Source organism: Spermophilus citellus (assembly GCF_964194105.1).
Source record: "Spermophilus citellus genome assembly, chromosome: 17".
In the NCBI taxonomy this organism is placed as follows: Eukaryota; Metazoa; Chordata; class Mammalia; order Rodentia; family Sciuridae; genus Spermophilus; species Spermophilus citellus.
Genome location: NC_138199.1, coordinates 64,419,996 through 64,439,075, shown reverse-complemented (window position 1 = coordinate 64,439,075; position 19,080 = coordinate 64,419,996). Strand labels below are relative to the sequence as shown.

The 19,080-nt window shown below is 38.7% G+C and overlaps 1 protein-coding gene across 12 annotated transcripts in view; it reads left to right on the top strand.

Moving 5' to 3' along the window:
• BPTF (bromodomain PHD finger transcription factor) overlaps positions 1-19,080 on the top strand; it is a 136,250-nt gene that overhangs the window by 31,626 nt on the left and 85,544 nt on the right. For all 12 annotated transcript variants that reach the window (XM_081271477.1, XM_081271476.1, XM_081271471.1 and 9 more), the window contains exons 2-3: positions 4,706-5,528; positions 15,633-15,856. In XM_081271477.1, coding sequence (XP_081127603.1) covers positions 4,706-5,528; positions 15,633-15,856 — 1,047 coding nt within the window. The remainder of the gene's footprint in view (positions 1-4,705; positions 5,529-15,632; positions 15,857-19,080) is intronic.

Sequence of the window (19,080 nt, the reverse complement as noted above, 5' to 3'; positions counted from 1 at the left end):
ACAGAGATAAATGAGTAAAATAAATGCATGCTGTCCATCTACAACTACAAAAAATTAAAATAAAATAAAAAGTAATGGAGGGGAGCTGGGGATGTGGCTGAAGCGGTAACATGCTCATCTGGTATGCGCGGGGCGCTGGGTTCGAGCCTCAGCACCACATAAAAATAAAATAAAGATGTTGTGTCCACTGAAAATAAATAAATAAATAAAGAAAGAAAGAAAGAAAGAAAGAAAGTAATGGAGGGGCTGTGGCTGTGGCTCAGTTGTAGAGTTCTCACCTAGCACGTGTGAGACCCTGGGTTTGATCCTCAGCACCACATAAAAAAATAAATAAAGGTATTGTGTCCAACTACAACTAAAAATACATTAAAAAAAAAAAGTAATGGAGCAGTAGGCTAGGAGAGAAGAGATTATTGTAAGGCATATAGGAAGCCAGGGGTGGTGTCATGCCTGTAATTCTGGCTGGCACACTCTCTAATACCAACTATTTGGGAAGCTGAGGCAGGAAGATTGCATGTTGGAAGCCAGCCTGAGCAATTTTGCAAGACTGTCTCCCCGCCAAAAAAAAAAAAAAAAAAGTACCTCAGGGTGTAGCTCAGTTGTAGAATGCTTGTCTAGCAAGTGTGAAGTCCTGGGTTCGGTTTCAAGTAATGCAAAAATAAATAAGTAGTGTTTTGTAGAACTTTGGTTTTCAGTGGTATTTATACTGGATTAAGATGTGAAATGTGTTTCCTACTGTGATCATGAGCAAATAAGTTTGCAGGCTGTTTTCTCCGGGTTATATATAAGGCTTACACCTGATTAGCTAGAATTGTGATACCTCTTGATAATATAAACTGGTAGTTTACTGATGTTTCTGGTGTTCTGTGTCCTTCCCAATAGTTTATTTGGTTGTTACCTTAAAATTTTTGTTCCTTGGCGAGTATGAAGCCGTATCTCATTGTGTTTATTGTGTTTTACTTGCTTTTTCCTGTGAACTAGTGAGGTGGAGGTAATCCTTTTTTTTTTTTTTTTTAACCAGGGATTGAACCCAGGTGCGTTTAACCACTGAACCAGCCTTACTTATTTTTTGAGTCGGGTCTCATTAAGTTGCTTAGGGCCTCACTAAGTTGCTGAAGCTGGCTCTGAATTCAATTTTTTTTTTTTAATTAAGAGAAAAATATAATTAGATTAGTGATGAAAACAGTGACAACTATAACACTTATTGATATTAGTTAATTAATTAATTAAAAAATATTAGTTGTAGATGGACACAATATTATTTATTTATTTCTTTATTTTTATGTGGTGCTGAGGATTGAACCCAGTGCCTTACACATGCGAGGCAAGTACTCTGCCACTGAGCCACAATCCCAGCCCCATTTTTTTTAAAAAAATATTTATTTATTTATTTTAGCTGTAGTTGGACACAGTACCTTCATTTATTTTTATGTGGTGCTGAAGATTGAACCCAGGGCCTTGCACATGCTAGGCGAGTGCTCTACCTCTGAGTCACAACCCCAACCCTGATATTTAAAAATATATTTCTGTGTGTTGCTATGGGGAAAAATATACTTCTGTGAGTAGTCAAAATTACTTCACTTGCTAATTATCAGGAGTGGAGAGCCTTAAGTGGTTTAATTTTATGTTCTGTCTTTTTCTTTTTTTTTAATGTTCTGTCTTTTATTTCCTGTGATCCATGCTCAGTTCTATAAGCCTGAATCTTTGATTTGATGTAATCCACCTTATATTTATATTCATACAGGATTATCAGTATTCATTATTAGGAACATTTTATTGATTTAAACAGTAATGCTCCTTTTTTTTCCTTCCCCTTTTTTATGGTTCTGGAGATCAAACCCAGGGCTTGTGGATGGTTGGCATGCACTGTACCAATGAGCTCTACATCTCCAGCACCTGAACATTAAATTAATATTCTTGGCCATTTACATAAATATTGCCCAGTATTTTCTTTTAAACTATTATAAAATACATCCATGAGATATTTAAAAACATATAAAAAGGTTAAAAAAATAATCTTTGTTCTTTTCCTGTCCCACATTTCTTCCTATAAACAAATACTTTTAAATGAGTCTGCTGGGCATGATGGCACATACCCGTAATCCCAGTGACTTGGGAGGCTGAGGCAGGAAGATCACAAGTTTGAGGCCCACATCAGCAACTTAGTGAGACCCTGTCTCCAAATAAAAAATAAAAAGGACTGGGGATGTGGCTCAGTGATAAAGTGCCTCTGGGTTTAATCCTCAGCGTTGCCCCCCCCCAAAAAAAAAAAAAAAAGATTCTTACGTGACCTCCATAGACAAAATATTCTATCATTGTTCCCATCTTCTTTTTTTCCCTGTCCCTGTTTACCCAGATGACATCATTCTACTAATTTTTTGGTAACTGTCTGTTTCTTCCATTTATTCACAGATATTCACACTCATTCACAGCTGCTCACCAGGGCTGGGTCCTCTCCATGTGGTCCTGACCCACCCTCTGAGCAAGAGAATTGGGACTGGTTTGGGGGTATCCTGTCCAAGTGTGCACAGGACACCACGGTTTCCAGTACAACAAGTTAAACTAGTGCTGGGTGCGGCGGAACACATCTGTAATCCCAGCTACTTGGCTTTGAGAGTTTGAGGCCAGTCTTGGCAATTTAGGGAGACCCTGTCTCAAAATAAAAAGGGTAGAGGATGTTGCTCATCGGTAGAGCTGCCCTGCCTTCAATCCTCAGTTCCAAAAAATAAAAAATAGAAGATCGTTTTGTTTTGGCATGTGGGAAATTTACCTTATGTTTTTCAGCTGCTAGATTTGATTTCCTTGTGTAGGTCATCATTCATTTAACTACTGATGCATACTTAGGTTAAAAAGAAAAACTCCACAAAAGTTTAGCTTTTATAAACCATAAAACAATTGTACAAGAATGAATTTAATGTTAATTGATGTCTTTAAAATTACTCCTGAAAATTAGGAATATGTTTACCATTCCTCAGAAAGTATAGTAACAAGAAGTAGTAGCTAGGTGTGGTGGCTCACACGTGTAATCCCAGTGACTTGGGAGTCTGAGGCAGGAGGATCCCAAGTTTGAGGCCAACTTTAGCAACTTAGTGAGACCCTGGTCTTAAAAAGAAAAAAAAAGACTGGGGATATAGTTCAGTGTTGGAGCACTGGGTTCAATAACTAGTGTTGGGTTCAATAACCAGTACTCTAAGATAAATAAGTAAACAATAAAACAATTGTAATAATATAGGCAGTAATTTAGGAATAACTTGTTACTTTTAATGAGTTTTCATATTTATAAAGCAGGGCTGATTGTAATATTTCACAGACGTGTTCAGAGGCTTACGTAAAATACATATATATATGTGTCACAGACTATTCTCTCCATTGTATGTAGTGATACATTGATATGCCCATATATGGCTGGGCCTCACATCTCATAAACTGGGGACTGGGTGACTAAAAGTTAACTGATTCTTTAACTGCCTGTGCCTAGACAAGATATTTTTTCCTCCCAGTGTTGGAAGTCCTCTTCTGGCTTCTTCCTTTCTACTTTCCTTCCTGCCTCTGCCCTGAGGCTGTGCTTCACTTTGGGACTCCTGTCAGGAAGGACTCTGGCAGTCTACATGGTGAACTTGCTTCAGGTTGAGGGGGGTTTCTGTTTTGCAGCTGATGCTATGTAAGCTCTATTGTCCCCTACTCTTGTCATCTTTTTTTTTTTTTTTTTAGATGTGATGGACCTTTATTTTATTCATTTATTTATATGTGGTGCTGAGAATCGAACCCAGTGCCTCACACATGCTAGGCAAGCGCTCCACCACTGAGCCACAACCCCGGCCCCATATGCTTGTCATCTTATCTGTAGATGTTTTTTCTTTATGCTCTCATATAAAGAGTAAAAAGTATCTTTCACAAGTAACATTTATTTTTACTATAAACCAGTTAATCCCTCTAGGGATTGAGAACTGATTATAATTGAATTTATTTATTTATTTTTTGGTACTGGGGATTGAACTCAGGGGCACTTCGACCACTGAGCCACATCCCCAGCCTATTTTGTATTTGTGAGACAGGGTCTCGCTGAGTTGCTTAGCGCCTTGCCGATTCTGAGGCTGGCTTTGAATTTTGATTCTCCTGCCTCGGCCTCCTGAGCCTCTGGGATTACAGGCATGCACCATGATGCCCAGCTATAATTAAATATTTTTTTATGTATGATTTGGAATCTAGTGAGAAAGTTATTATGTATGTATATGCTATGATTTAGATATGAGGTGTCCCCCAAAGGCTCATATGTAAAATCATACAAGAAAGTTTAGAGGCAAAATGATTGGGTTATGAGAGCCTCAACCCAATCAGTGTGTTAATCCCCCCCATAGGGATTAAATGAGTGGTAACTGTAGGCAGGTAGGGTGTAACTGGATAGTGAGAAAGTTAATTTAGATTTTTCTATAGACTTAAGAATGAGAGCTAAAATTAGAGCTTCCTGGTATTCTTATTATTGTTGATGCTGGGATTGAACCCAGGGCCTCGTGGATGCTAGGCAAGTTCTATGACACCGAGCTCCACCCCCAAACCCTATTCTTGGTATTTTGAGAATTGGTGATGTAATAGAAGCATACTTATCTATTTTTTGAGGTATGTGTTCAAAGAGGAAAAATTGGAGAACCCCAAATTTGTAGAAGTGATGTACTAATTTATAATGATACTGTTTCTTTATTTACAGGTAGGCGAAAACCAAGAGTACATCGGCCTCGTTCTCCAATATTAGAAGAAAAAGACATCCCACCCCTTGAATTTCCCAAGTCCTCTGAGGATTTAATGGTGCCTAATGAGCATATAATGAATGTTATTGCCATTTATGAGGTACTGCGGAACTTTGGCACTGTTTTAAGATTATCTCCTTTTCGCTTTGAGGACTTTTGTGCTGCTCTGGTGAGCCAAGAGCAGTGCACACTCATGGCAGAGATGCACGTTGTGCTTTTGAAAGCCGTTCTGCGTGAAGAAGACACTTCCAATACTACCTTTGGACCTGCTGATCTGAAAGATAGCGTCAATTCCACGCTGTATTTCATAGATGGGATGACGTGGCCCGAGGTGCTGCGTGTGTACTGTGAGAGTGATAAGGAATACCATCATGTTCTTCCTTACCAAGAAGCCGAGGACTATCCTTACGGACCAGTAGAGAACAAAATCAAAGTTCTGCAGTTTCTAGTCGATCAGTTTCTTACGACAAATATTGCTCGTGAGGAGTTGATGTCTGAAGGGGTGATCCAGTATGATGACCATTGTAGGGTTTGTCACAAACTTGGGGATTTGCTTTGCTGCGAGACGTGTTCAGCCGTATACCATTTGGAGTGTGTGAAGCCACCTCTTGAGGAGGTGCCAGAGGATGAATGGCAGTGTGAAGTGTGTGTAGCACACAAGGTGCCTGGTGTGACTGACTGTGTTGCTGAAATCCAAAAAAATAAACCATATATTCGACACGAACCTATTGGATATGACAGAAGCCGGAGGAAATACTGGTTCTTAAACCGAAGACTCATAATGTAAGTAAATCTGGTTGTAACTTTTATATGTATTCAAAATTAAACCATTTTCTTTCATCATTGATGTAGCAGGGTTATATTACTGATGTGGTTTAAACTTTTGTAAACAGTGAGTTGTAGTTATTTGTAGTTGAAGTGCATTAACACAGTTGAAAATTATAAAGAGGAGTGTATAAAGTTACAAATGCTTACCATTGTTTTAGAAGCCCAGGCTTGGAAATAGAATGTTCCTGGGTGGAATGCCACTGTGGGCCTTCCTTGGGGCCTGTGGAAGTAATTTGTACCCTAATTTTGTTGGTAGGATTCTTTTCTGGCTCGCTCTCTTATTTTTACCATATTTGTGTTAAATGGAACAGCATGAGCAAGCCTCACTGTCTAGGGAAAGGTCAGCTTTGCCATTGCTGTTGCAATCTCCCAGGAGGAGATATCCCAACAGACCGGGGTCATAAACTGGCTTCAGGTCTCTGTGAGTTCAAGAGCTCTTTTGGGTTTTTTTTTTAGGCAAGGTCAGGAAAACACTGGTGGGTTTTCTCAGGCGTTGGGCGCGGTTGAGTTTGGGGCTTGTGAAGTCTACAAAGCCTTCCAGTTCTCAGGAATAGGTGAGATCTGAAAATCTGTGATGGAATGAAATGAATGTCAGAGCGGGACATGGAGGGGAGAACCTAAACTCCATCAGTTTTGCTGTGGAAAAATCTGAACCCATTTTGATTCTTGATCTTTTAGTGGGTGACTGGTTTGGACTTAGCTGGAGGCTATGGAATCTTCTCTGCCCGAGTTCTGTAGGCGTGCAGTGATTGCCCTTGTGTGGGTCTGTGTTCATCCAGTGGCTGCTTTGTGGGCATTTCCTACCCACACTGGTGTCCTCGGTTCTGAGAGGTCTCCTGATGACTTCTTCCCCTCCTTTTCCCTGTTGTGTTTTCCTTGATTTATTATTGCATTGAACGTTGGACTGCTTTTCTGATTTTTTTCTTTTCAGTTTCTCTCTTTCTCTCTCTCTTTTTTTCTGTCCCCTCCTTGGGATGTGTGTGTTGATCAATATTTCTAGAAGATTTTCTTACATTGTTCTCCCAGTCCTACTATTTGGTTTCTCTTTTCTGCTACCATGTTTTTCCATGTTTTTATTTTAAGAGCGCTTTTTTTTTTAAATATTTTTTTTTTTTTAGTTATTGGCGGACACAACATCTTTGTATGTGGTGCTGAGAATCGAACCCGGGCCGCACGCATGCCAGGCGAGCGCGCTACCGCTTGAGCCACATCCCCAGCCCTTAAGAGCGCTTTTGTTCTTAGAATCTTCCTATTTGGAAATATAACAGTCCTGTTTTTCTTTTCTGTTTGTCCTGGGGATTGAACTCAAGGCACTCAACCTGAGTTGGGGATTTGCTTTGCTGCGAGACATGTTCAGCCGTATACCATTTGGAATGTGTGAAGCCACCTCTTGAGGAGGTGCCAGAGGATGAATGGCACTGAGCCACATCCCCAGCCCTATTTTATATTTTATATAGACAGGGTCTCACTGAGTTGCTAAGTGCCTCACCATTGCTGAGGCTGGCTTAGAACTTGTAGTCCTCCTGTCACAGCCACCTGAGCTGCTGGGATTACAGGCATGCACCACTTTGCCTGGCAACAGTCCTGTTTTTGTTTCAGAGACATGTTATTTTCTCTTGACTTTTCTTGGGGTGTTAATCATAGTCCCCCACCTTTGTTTAATCCATTTCTTCTAAATCGCTTCTTTCTATTGTTGATTTGGTGTATTTCTTCCATCCTCAGAAGTCTAAAGATAAAAAATAGATGATTTCTCCTTCTGATTAACATGGTAGAACTACATAGCTAATTGGGGAAGCGCTGAACAAGTGGTTGGGACTTAACAATTTTGGGTTTATCCATGTGGTGACTTTCCCAGTTCCTTTAATTGGTGTCCATATCCTTAGCTTTCTCTGGTTGGTGGCCCAGAGAGCCTCTTCCAGTGTGCTAGTAGTTGGTGCAAGCAGGTGTGACTGATGGCATTCTGGTAGCCAAGTGGTGAAAGAAAGCAGGCTGCATTTATGGTGCATGTAGCATTTTCTGTTGCCCTTAAAGCCTAATTTTCTAACCAGTACCTTTGTTCACCTGAGTGTGGTGTCTCCTGATCCAGAGAACCTCATGTTTACCTCCCATGGAGACAAGACCTTTAGTGGATTAAAAAGGAGAGATGGTCTTGGGATCTTCTCCTTTAACCACTTTCACCTAGTTTTCTTTGCATGTGCAGTGCCTTTTGAGGGACTGGGAATGTGAATTGGGCTAGTTTGGGATAGGGCGTTCTTGGCTTTTCACTTTGGCAGTAATCACTTGTCCATCTGTTTCAATTTTTTTGTTGTTGTTGTTGTTGTCTCTCTTCTTTTCCCTGTCCTTAGGAGTTTGTCTCCCCTGACCCCCATAGTCCGGGGGATTGAACTCAGGGACACTCTACCACACAGCTATATCCTCAGCTCCTTTTTATTTTATTTTGAGATAGTTCTTGTTAAGATGTGCAGGCTGGCATTAAACCTGGAATCCTTCTCCCTTGGCCCCTGAGTAGCTGGGATAGTGGTCCTGTGCCATTGCACCGAGAGAGTTTATGTGTTTGAAAACATTGCTTTTTTCTTTTTTCTTATTTTGGTATGAGGGATTGAACTCAGGGGCACTCACTCACTGAGCCACATCCCTAGCCTTATTTTGTATTTTATTAGAGACAAGGTGACACTGAGTTGCCTAGCGCCTCATTAAATTGCTGAGGCTTACTTTGAACTGGCGATGATCCTCCTGCCTCAGCCTCCCCAGGTGTTAGGATTACATGTATCAATTTTTAAATGAATATTTTTGTCTCTTTCAGTTTGGATTAGTGGTTTTTTTTTAATATGTGTAATTTTTTTTTTCTTCTTGTTGCCCAAGTTTTTGGTTTTATGTTTATTGTGCCTTTTCTTTTGTGTTTTTCTTCTAGTTTTGAGGAGGGAGTGTCTTGTTGTAGAGATGGTAGCAAAGAAACAAATCTTTGTTAACAGTGATTACAATGGAGAGATAACTGGAGCCACATTTTGGGTTGAAGTTTAATGCAGTATTGTCATTACAAGTGAAAATTCAATCACATTGTGTATCAGGGAGCCTGGTGCTTGTCAGCCTCTGTAGCCCTCCAGCGGTGCTCACTGAGTCTGCTGAGAATCGAACCCAGTGCCTCACGCATGCTAGGCGAGCCACATCCTCAGCCCTGCCTCTTTCTTTTCCACAGGTGCCCTTTTTGGCCATATAGCGACCAAAGGTGCTATGTCCTTGTAGGCTTTAAGGCTTTTTACACAGTAAGCAGTGGTTGAGGCCTTCCTTAGTTTTAAAGACCTGTAAGTAGAATTAGTCGGTGGTGATTTAGTAATAATAATAGCCCAAAGCAATATTTATTGGGCACTAAATGTGTGCCTTACAGTGACCCAAACATTTTATGTACTTTTTTCATTAATCTTCACATAGTCCAATAATGTAGATGGTATGTTATTCTGCATTTTAAAGATGGAGTTAAATAACTTGCCCTTGGACTTGTCCAAGATCCTGTAGCAATTAGGAGATGGGACGGGATGTTTTTTTCAGAGCCTGTTCGTAATCGGGGATGGGGGGTTGGGGGATATATTTTAATATTGTTTAATTGTCAGTAGACCTTTATTTTATTTATTTATATGTGGTGCTGAGAATCAAACCCAATGCCTCCCACATGCCAGGCAAATGTTCTACCACTGAGCCACAGCTCCAGCCCCAAGAATATTTTTAATACCTAATTTCATACTGCATTTAGTTTGCAAATGGTCACTTTGAAAAGTCTGCAACTTGCATTGTTTTAAGTGTTTAAATCAAAGCTTATACCACCCGTCCCATCTCCTAATTGCTACAGGATCTTGGACAAGTCAAATAGGAAACTTTAACATAGTTAGGATAATTAAGTGTTCTCTGTCAATAATTTCAGTAAACCTGGAAGATTATACATCTTTTTTTAATTAAAAAAATTTTTTAGTTGTAGATGCACACAATGCCTTTGTTTTATTTATTAGTTTTGGTGTTCAGGATGGTACCCAGTGCCTCACACATGCTAGGCAAGTGCTCTGCCACCGAGTCATTACTCCAGCCCAGTTTATACATCTTTAATGAAAATCGGATTAAAACTATTTCAAGTTATTTATCCTCTTGTAGTAGATTATATGTGAACTCCTGTGAAAGTTTTAAAGCCATATACATTGCTAGGCAGTTTACAGTATGTGGAGGTTTAGTATATGCTTTTCTTGGAAGCCCAGGAACTTAAAATGATAAATCTCAGTGGCCCTGTTGACCAAAGTAAGCGGTGACTGTCTCTGTCAGTGAACAATGTTTTAATTGTAATATTAACAGGTCATAGAAAAATTTCCATTTTTTTAATTGCCTTTATTTAATAAATCTTAAAATGTTATTTGCATATAATAAAAGAAAAGTTCTTATTTGCTGAGGTTTTCAGCAAATGACTTCAAGGCTGGTTTTAATTTATTGTGTAAGATGACCCATCTTTCTTAAATGTTGCTTTCATCCTGAGAGCCCCTTGCTCTGCTATTGGTACCAGATTAGATTACTACCTTCTTTTGCTCTCCATTCTGAATGCTATTATCTTGAACACAGCTTTTAAAACTCTGTTTTTTATTTTTATTTTTATTTTTTTTAAAGAGAGAGTGAGAGAGGAGAGAGAGAGAGAGAGAGAGAGAGAGAGAGAGAATTTTTAATATTTATTTTTTAGTTCTTGGCGGACACAACATCTTTGTTGGTATGTGGTGCTGAGGATCGAACCCGGGCCACACGCATGCCAGGCGAGCGCGCCACCGCTTGAGCCACATCCCCAGCCCTAAAACTCTGTTTTTTAATTTTCCAAATGAACTGAATTACATTTAAAAATATCATACAGCTTTCTACCCACAACTTCCCATTCTAGCTACTTTCTTAATAGTTTTGGTTGCCATCAGACTTGTGCCTGAATCCCTTCTGGCCATATCCAGTTCTGTATATCCAGCAACCTTCTGGATATGTCCACATCACAGGCACCTCAAAGATGACACATCTAAATAAAAACTTCTCAGTTTCTCCATTACCTGCTCTTCATTCAGTCTTCTCATCAAGAGAAGCTAGAAACCTGGGAATAATCTTTTGTGATATATTTGTTATACCTTTAATTATTATTGTTGTCCTTATTTATTTATCCATGTATTTATTAAAAATTTTTTTAGTTGATGATCCTTTATTTATTTATTTTTTTAAAGAAATATTCTTTTTTTAAGAGAGAGTGAGAGAGTGAGAGAGAATTTATAAATAAATAATAGTTATTTTTTAGTTATCGGCGGACACAACATCTTTGTTGGTATGTGGTGCTGAGGATCAAACCCAGGCCGCACGAATGCCAGGCGAGCGCGCTACCACTTGAGCCACATCCCCAGCCCGATGATCCTTTATTTTATTTGTGTATTTATATGTGGTGCTGGGAATCAAATGCAGTGCCTCATGTGTACAAGGCAAGCACTCTACCACTGAGCTACAACTCCAGCCCCATCCTTATTTATTTATTTTTGGTGGTACTTAGGATTGAATTGAGGGGTGCTCCACACTGAGCACCCCTATTCTTTTTAAGTTTTGAATTTTTGAGACAGGATCTCACTAAATTGATGATGCTCAAACTTGAGATTCTCCTGCATCAGCCCCCCAAGTTGCTGGGATTACAGGTGTGGGCCACTATGCCCCGCTGGATGCTTTTTAAAACAGCAGTTTGGTAAAGACTCCTTTTCCTCATAAGTTGAAAAACTTTTCAGTTACTTTCATTTGCCATTAGCAGATTTAAACTCTTAGCACAGGTCCCTAACTTTGTACCCTTAAATCTCTTCCATATCCAAAATAATAAATAAAAGTCAACTAAAACACCTAAAAGCCTCTGGGATTATCTGTTTCTTAGAGCTTGCTTTTCCTGAACCCTTCTCCTTGCATCATGAAGTACTTTGAACACCCAGTCCACCTGTAGTTGTTTTAATGATAGGGAAATAATGGTAACTGATATTTTATTCATGAGGTATTGACACTATTCTGAGCACTTTACATAGCTGAACTTATTTAATCCTAACAACCAGCATATTGATACTAGAACTGTCACCTTGTTTAGCAGATGGAGAAGGAATAGAAGCTTTAAGTAATTTATTTACAAGATCACACAACTTGTAAGTGGTGGAATTAGAATTTGAACCCAGTCTGATTCCAGAATACGTATTCCTAGTACTACCTTGGCCACTTGACTTGGTTTTTCTTCGATTGCTGAACTGCTAGTTAGCTGTATTAGTTTCTTAGTTTATTTTAACAAAGTTCCACAAACAAGGTGGCTTAAAACAGAAATTTATGGTTAAATACTTATGGAGGCTAGAAGTCTAAAACTCAAGGTGCTAGCCAGGCCCCACCCACTCTGTAGGCTCTAGAAAAGGATCCTCTCTCCCCTTTCCCAGCTTCTAGTTCCCCAGGTATTTCTTGGCTTGTTGGCAGCATAATTCCAATGTGCCTACCTCCACCTCTTCACTCAGGCTGGGCCTTTTCTATCAAATGTTTGTCAGTTTTTCCAGCCTCTTTTCAATATCTATTTCCAAAGTTATTCCCCATTTTTAGGTGTGTGTTACAGCAGCATTCTGTGTCTTGGTACAAAACTTTGGGAGTTTCCTAGGGCTGCTATAACAAAGCACCACCAACTTAGTGGTTTAAAACAACAGGAAACTTACTGTCTCAGTGCTGAAGGCAGAAATCTTGGAATCACATGTCAACAGGATGGTTCTTTCTGAGGCTTGTGGAGAGACTGTTCCACACCTCTCTCCTAGCTTCTGGCAATTGTTGGCTCTTTCTTGGCTTGTAGACAAGTGCATCTCTTCAGTCTCAGCCTCCATCATCACACTACCCTAGCTTCTGTGTCTCTGTTTTTCTTGAGTAAGGACTCTAGTCATTGGGTTAAAGGATGATTTAATTTCAAGACCTGTAAGTAATTATATCTGCAGAGACCCTATTTCCAGCCGCATGTTGTGGTGCACGCCTATAATCCCAGTGGCTTGGGAGGCTGAGATAGGAGAATTGTGAGTTCAAAGCCTTTATAGACCTGTAGGAGCAGAGCATCCGTGGAAACCACATTGTAACTCCAGAACCAGACAGACAGACAGACAGACACACACACACACACAAAGGAAAATTAATATTGTCACTTTAAAATTAGGACAGATAATTTTGATTATATAAACTGTATAAATAAGCCCAAGTTGGGACTTGAGGTTGTGGCTCAGCAGTAGAGCACTCACCTAGCAAGTGCGAGGCCCTGGGTTTGATCCTCAGTATCACATAAAAATAAATAAATAAAATAAAGTTATAATGCCCAACTACACCAAACAAACATAAACAAACAAACAAACAAACACCCAAGAACCTAAGGATAAACAAGCAACTTATCTTTGAAAGCATTAGCAATATTATTTACTTTGTTTTGCTACTTTGTGCTTGTAATGAATTTATCCTTCAGCCTCAAGAAAAAAAAGTTTTGTCAGTGTGAATATCATCTTTGAGCAGAAGGCAAAACAGTTACTAGCATCACATTTTTAGAGGGACATTGACAAACTATACTTTTGGGGGAAAATATCAGGTTAGTGAAGTCTGGAAGACTTGCTATAAAAAGAATTATTGAAGTATTTGAGCAAGTTTAGCCTGAAATGGAAAAGCAGTAAAATTATAGATGCTGTGAGAGCTGAATGAAATGTGGAGGAGGTGTTGGTTTATTTCATACACTGCTAGCAGGCAGAAGAGGACTAACTAGTGGAAATACAAGGAATTTGAGTCATCTCATTATAAGAAAAAACTTACTAAAAACAATTCCAGTGTATAACAGACTGCCATACGAAGTAGTGAGTTCTCTGTTGTGGGTAGGAAATTCTGCAGATGCCAGCATGGAACCAACTCCACCAGCTCTTAGGGACCCTTTTTGTAGTCCTTGAGTTGCTTGAAAAAATTGACAGAATGTCTTCAGTGAAGGTTGTTCCTATAGCATCTCATTTTTATGATGAAATCATAACACAAGTTACATTTTCTATCCCAAAAGATTTAATATAGAATGTTTTTCTTGTTCTATTGAAATATGAAACAGAAGCTGGGCTCAGTGACGCACGCCTGTAATTCCAGTGACTTGGGAGGCTGAGGCAGGAGGATCACAAATGTGAGGTCAGCCTGGGCAATTTAGTGAGATCTGTCTCAAAATATAAAATAAAAATGGCTGGGGGATGGGTCCCAGTGGTAAAGTGCCTCTGGGTTAAATCTCCAGTACAAGAAAAAAGTAACAACAATAAAACAGTAAGAGAGAAGTAGACACATAGAACCACATATGTTTGGGATGTGTTCTCTGAAATGCATCATCAGGTGAGCTTATTGTTATGAACAATGAGTATGATGTCACTAGGCAATATGCTTGTATGGGACTGCCATCAACCATGTGGTCCATTGTTGACTAAAACATCATCATACAGTGATGCATTTATGAATAAAGGAAAAATGACGCTCATAATCCCAGCAATTCAGGAGACTGAGGCAGGAGGATCACAAGATCAAAGCCACACTCAATAACTTAGGCCCAAAGCAATTTAGCAAGACTATCAAAATAAAAAGGACTAGGTACTGTAGTTCAGTGGTTTGAGTGCCCCTGAGTTCAATCACCAGTATTGGGGGAAAAAGAAAAGAAAAAATGTAAAGAAGTAATTCAAGATCTTTATAAAAAGGAAAACTCATAAGATTGGAAATTTTAGAAAATAAAGAATCAAACTGTCCTATAATTCTTTGGCTTAGAGCTCATTAAGTAATATCAGATTTTATGTTGTCACATAGCTTTTGTTTGTTGTTGTTTTTGTTCTGGTATTAGGAATTGAACCCAAGGGCCCTTTATCACGGAGCTACTGACCTGCATCCTCAGTCCTTTTTGTTTTTTATTTTGAGACAAATTCATGCTAAGTTGCTGGGGTTGGCCTCAAACTTGGGATCCTCCTGCCTTATCCTACCAAGTTGCTGAGATTACTGGCATGCACCACCATGCCTGGCTGACCACCTTTTTGAAGTCTCCAGCGCCCTTACAAGTGAAAGGAATCTCAGGAGAGATTAGTCAGGAAAGGAAGTTGTGCTTCTCTCCAGTTTGAGCTTTGATTGGTTTTTAATTATTTATATGAGGTGCTGAGAATTGAACCCAGTGCCTCACACATGCTAGGCAAGTGCTGAACTACCGAGCCACAACCCCAGCCTGAAGCTTTGATTATTCTTAAGAAAAGAAGAGAGATGAGACATTGTTGCTCAATTGAGATGGCTCCTTCAAGGACCAGAACTTAGCAAAACATTTGTACTGCCTAATGGAAATATATCTAAACTATATTAAAATGTGAACCTGTTCTCTATCTCCCATGTACTGAGCATAGTTAAAATTTTCTGATGGGTTCAGTGGTTCAGCCTCATCTGTTTGTTACACTGATCTCTTTAGTTGATTAAGGTAAAACTGAACTGTCTGCCATCAGTGCTCTCACATGACTCCAGATTATGAGTTCATCTTTCTGTGTGTCATGTTCTTAGATGTCCTTTTTTGCTGATATCTCTCTTTCCACCACTAGTCCCAAATTATTTTATCCTAAGATGCTGTGGGCTAGGAAATCAAAATTAGTAGAGGGTGATTAAATGAAATAAGAGTAAATTGCATTTGAATAAGACACAAGGAAATCTCTCATGTGCTCAAATAATGAATTTATAACATTTAAAAAATATATATTTATTTGAGTCTGGTAACATTCTACCACTGAACTACCTCCCCAAACCTTTATTTTATTTTGAGAAAAGAGTCTTGCCAACTTGCAGTGGCTGTCCTTGAATTTGCAGTTCCCTAGTAATTGGGATCACAGGTGTGCACACTGTGTTTGGAGAACTCACGACATGTGAATGTATAATACTCACATATTGAGCGCATATCTATGTATTAATATATTTTAACTTTTCATTGGATAGATTAAGTTGTCAAATAAGTGACAAGTGTCTAATGTATTTCTCCCCCTTTTACAACAGAGAAGAAGATACAGAAAATGAAAATGAAAAGAAAATTTGGTACTACAGCACGAAGGTCCAGCTTGCAGAATTAATAGACTGTCTAGACAAAGATTATTGGGAAGCAGAACTTTGCAAAATTCTAGAAGAAATGCGTGAAGAAATCCACCGGCACATGGACATAACTGAAGACCTGACCAATAAGGCTCGGGGCAGTAACAAATCCTTTCTAGCGGCAGCTAACGGTAAGCAAGGTTTTCCTCATTTTTGTTAACTTTGAGATAAATTCTTGGGTTGAAATCACTATGAAACCACATTCTGTATATTTTACTTTTAGTATCTATAGTTCCTTTCCCCAGGATAACCTCATTTTCTCGAACATAAATTAGAGATGCTATGTATTGTACTATTTTGTTTCTTGCTTTGGTCATATCTATACTCCACAGTCATTTATGTCTTAGTAAGACTTTGTGGCACTTTAAAAAAAAAAAAAAAAAAAAAAAAACCTTCATTTCTGGGAATGAAACCTATGTACTGGTGCATCTCCATTGAGCTATACCCCAGTCCTAATTTTTTTTTTTAACTGAAGATTGAATCCATAGACCCTTTACCAATGAACCACATCCCCAGCCCTTTGTATTTTTAATTTTGAGAACAAGGTCCTGCAAGTTTCTGAGACTGGTCTAGAGATTGTGATTCTTGTGTCTTAGCCTCTTGTTGCTGGGGTTACAGGCATGTGCTACCACACCTGACCCCAGTTCTACTTTCAATTATAAGAAATTATATTTTTGGGGCTGGGATTGTGGCTCAGCGGTAGAGCGCTCACCTTGCACGTGCGGAGCCTGGATTAGATCCTCAGCACAACAAACGAACAAATAAATAAATAAATAAATAAAATTAAGATATTGTGTCCAATTACAATTACAAAAATATAAATAAATTAAAAAATTATATTTTCTTTGAATTAATTCTTTGCTTTCGTTTTTCAAAATAAAACTAATTTTAGAATAGTTTTAGATTTATAGAAAGTTGTAAAGAGGAGCTCGTGGGGGTAAACCTCAGTGGTAGAGTGTTTCCTAGCATATACAAAGCCCTGGGTTCAATCCCGATTTTCCTCCACCCCCACCCCCCAAAAAAAATATGAAAGAAAGTTGCAAAGACAGTACAGACAGTTCCCATGTACCCTTTACTGTCTAACATTAGTATAATACATTTGTCTCAAACTGTGAACCAATATTGATACATTGTTATTAACTAAAAAATTTTATTCCAATCTCCTTAGTTTTTACTTAATGTCCTTTGTTTTGTTTGGTCTCATGTCCTTATCCAGGATATACCACATCATATTTAGTTACCTTTGTCTTTCTAGACTGGAGTTTCTCAGACTTTTTACTTATTTTTGAAGACTACATTTTTTTATGAGTATAAATCAGGGATTTTGGAGAATGCCCTCAGTGAGGGGTTTTCTCATGTTGTTTTGCTGGGTAAGTGGGGTTATGGATTTTGGAGAGGAAGATAAAAGAGTCAAGAACCACTGTCATCATCAATTCAGGGGTCCAAGCTCTCTCCTTGACGACTTACTATCACTGATGATTTTTTTTAATTTTAAATATTTTGTTGTGGTGTAGATGGACACAATATCTTTAGTGGTGCTGAGTTTAGAACCCAGTTTCTCACACGTGCAAGGCAAGTGATCTACCACTGAGCCACAACTCAAGTCCCTGATGATGTTAAAGTAGTGTTTGTCAGGTTTCTCCATTGTAAAGTTGCCCCCACCTCCATACCTTCATCCCTTAGTACCATCTTTATCCAAGCAAATTCAAGGTGGAACCCATACTTAGGTGATGGGGAATTACGTTCTACCTCTTTGAGAGAGCAATAGCTATGCAAATTATATGGATTTTTTTCTGCATAGTAGACTTGTCTGTTTTGTATTTATTTAGTCATTTACTATTATCAGGACATATTTGTGTATTTATTTTAGACTTTGGATTATAATTCAGTACTATCTTATTTATTTTGTTACTCAACTCTTTGAACAGATTTTCCTTCCTCCCTCCCTCCCTCCCTCCCTCCCTCCCTTCCTTCCTTCCTTCCTTCCTTCCTTCCTTCCTTCCTTCCTTCCTTCCATTTAACCCAGGGACACTTAACCACTGAGCCACATCCCCAGCCCCAATTTTCTATTTTTTAAAGTAAAAAATGCATGAGTTTTTTTCTTAAAAGTTTAATAGTAAGTTGGGGCTGGTGACTCACACCTGTGATCCCAGCAGCTTGGGAAGGTGGAGGCAGGAGGATTGTGAGTTCAGAGCCAGCCTCAGCAATTTAGTGAGGGGCTAAGCAACTCAGTGAGACCCTATCTCTAAATAAAATATAAAATTGGTCTAAGGATGTGGCTCAGTATTGGAGTGCCCCTGAGTTCAATCCCTAGTATCCCTCCCTACCCTGCCACCAAAAAAAAAAAAAAAAAAGAAAAAGAAAAAGAAAAAAGAAAGTTTAAATAATACAGAAAGAGTGGGCAGTGGAAAGTGAATACCCTTTGTAACCACAGTCTCACTTTCTTTTTACAGAGGCAGACAGTATTTCTTTTTTCTTTTCCTTTTTTTTTTTTTTTTTTCCTCCTTGCAGTACTGGGCATTGAACCTGAGGCTTACTATTGAACTGATCCCCAGCCCTTTCTTTATTATATTCTGGCACAGGATCTTGCTAACTTGCCCAGGCTGGCCTTGAACTTAGGCTCTTCATGCCTCAGCCTTCTGAGTTGCTGGGATTACATGTGTGTACCACTTGCCTAGCTAGCTGCCTGTTTTGCATCCTGATGGCTATATTCTGTGTATGTTTACTAGATGTCACCTGTCTTTTCTAATAGTGCCTTTTAATTTTAACTTAGATAAAAATTAGGTAAGATTCTGTAAATATACATTTACCTGCCTCATTCAGTTCTTCTGCTGTATGTATAATCCTGTTTTTCCCATTCTCCGTTTGCTTACAGATAGAATGTTTAGATTTAATAAATGTATTCAGTTTTTTCCTTACCCACTCCACATCAGTGTTCTCTTCAGTTCATGGTTGTGTAGAGAATGGCAGTTAGGTTGTGACATATCAATACCTTTTGCTCACAAATATACTATCTTCAGAAACAGCTACCACAAATTACATTTATTTATATCTGATAGTTGGAAGCATTTTTTCTATTAGTTTTTTATCAGAAAAGTTTTCATCTTCAGTAATTTAATTCCTTTCTCTTTCCTTCTCCTCCATGCTATTGATTAGAGCATAGAAAGTTTTATTGATTTTTGGCCAGGTTACTTCCCTTCTTAATTTATTTTTATGAATCAGGGCATTTAAATGAACAAATCTCTTTGTGTTTTCCTTTGTCTTTTGCCTTTAGTCAAATAATAAAGAACCAGTATCCCAACAGGCAGTATAAAATGTGTTTTTATTAAGTATGTTGAATTATAAATGTTTCAGA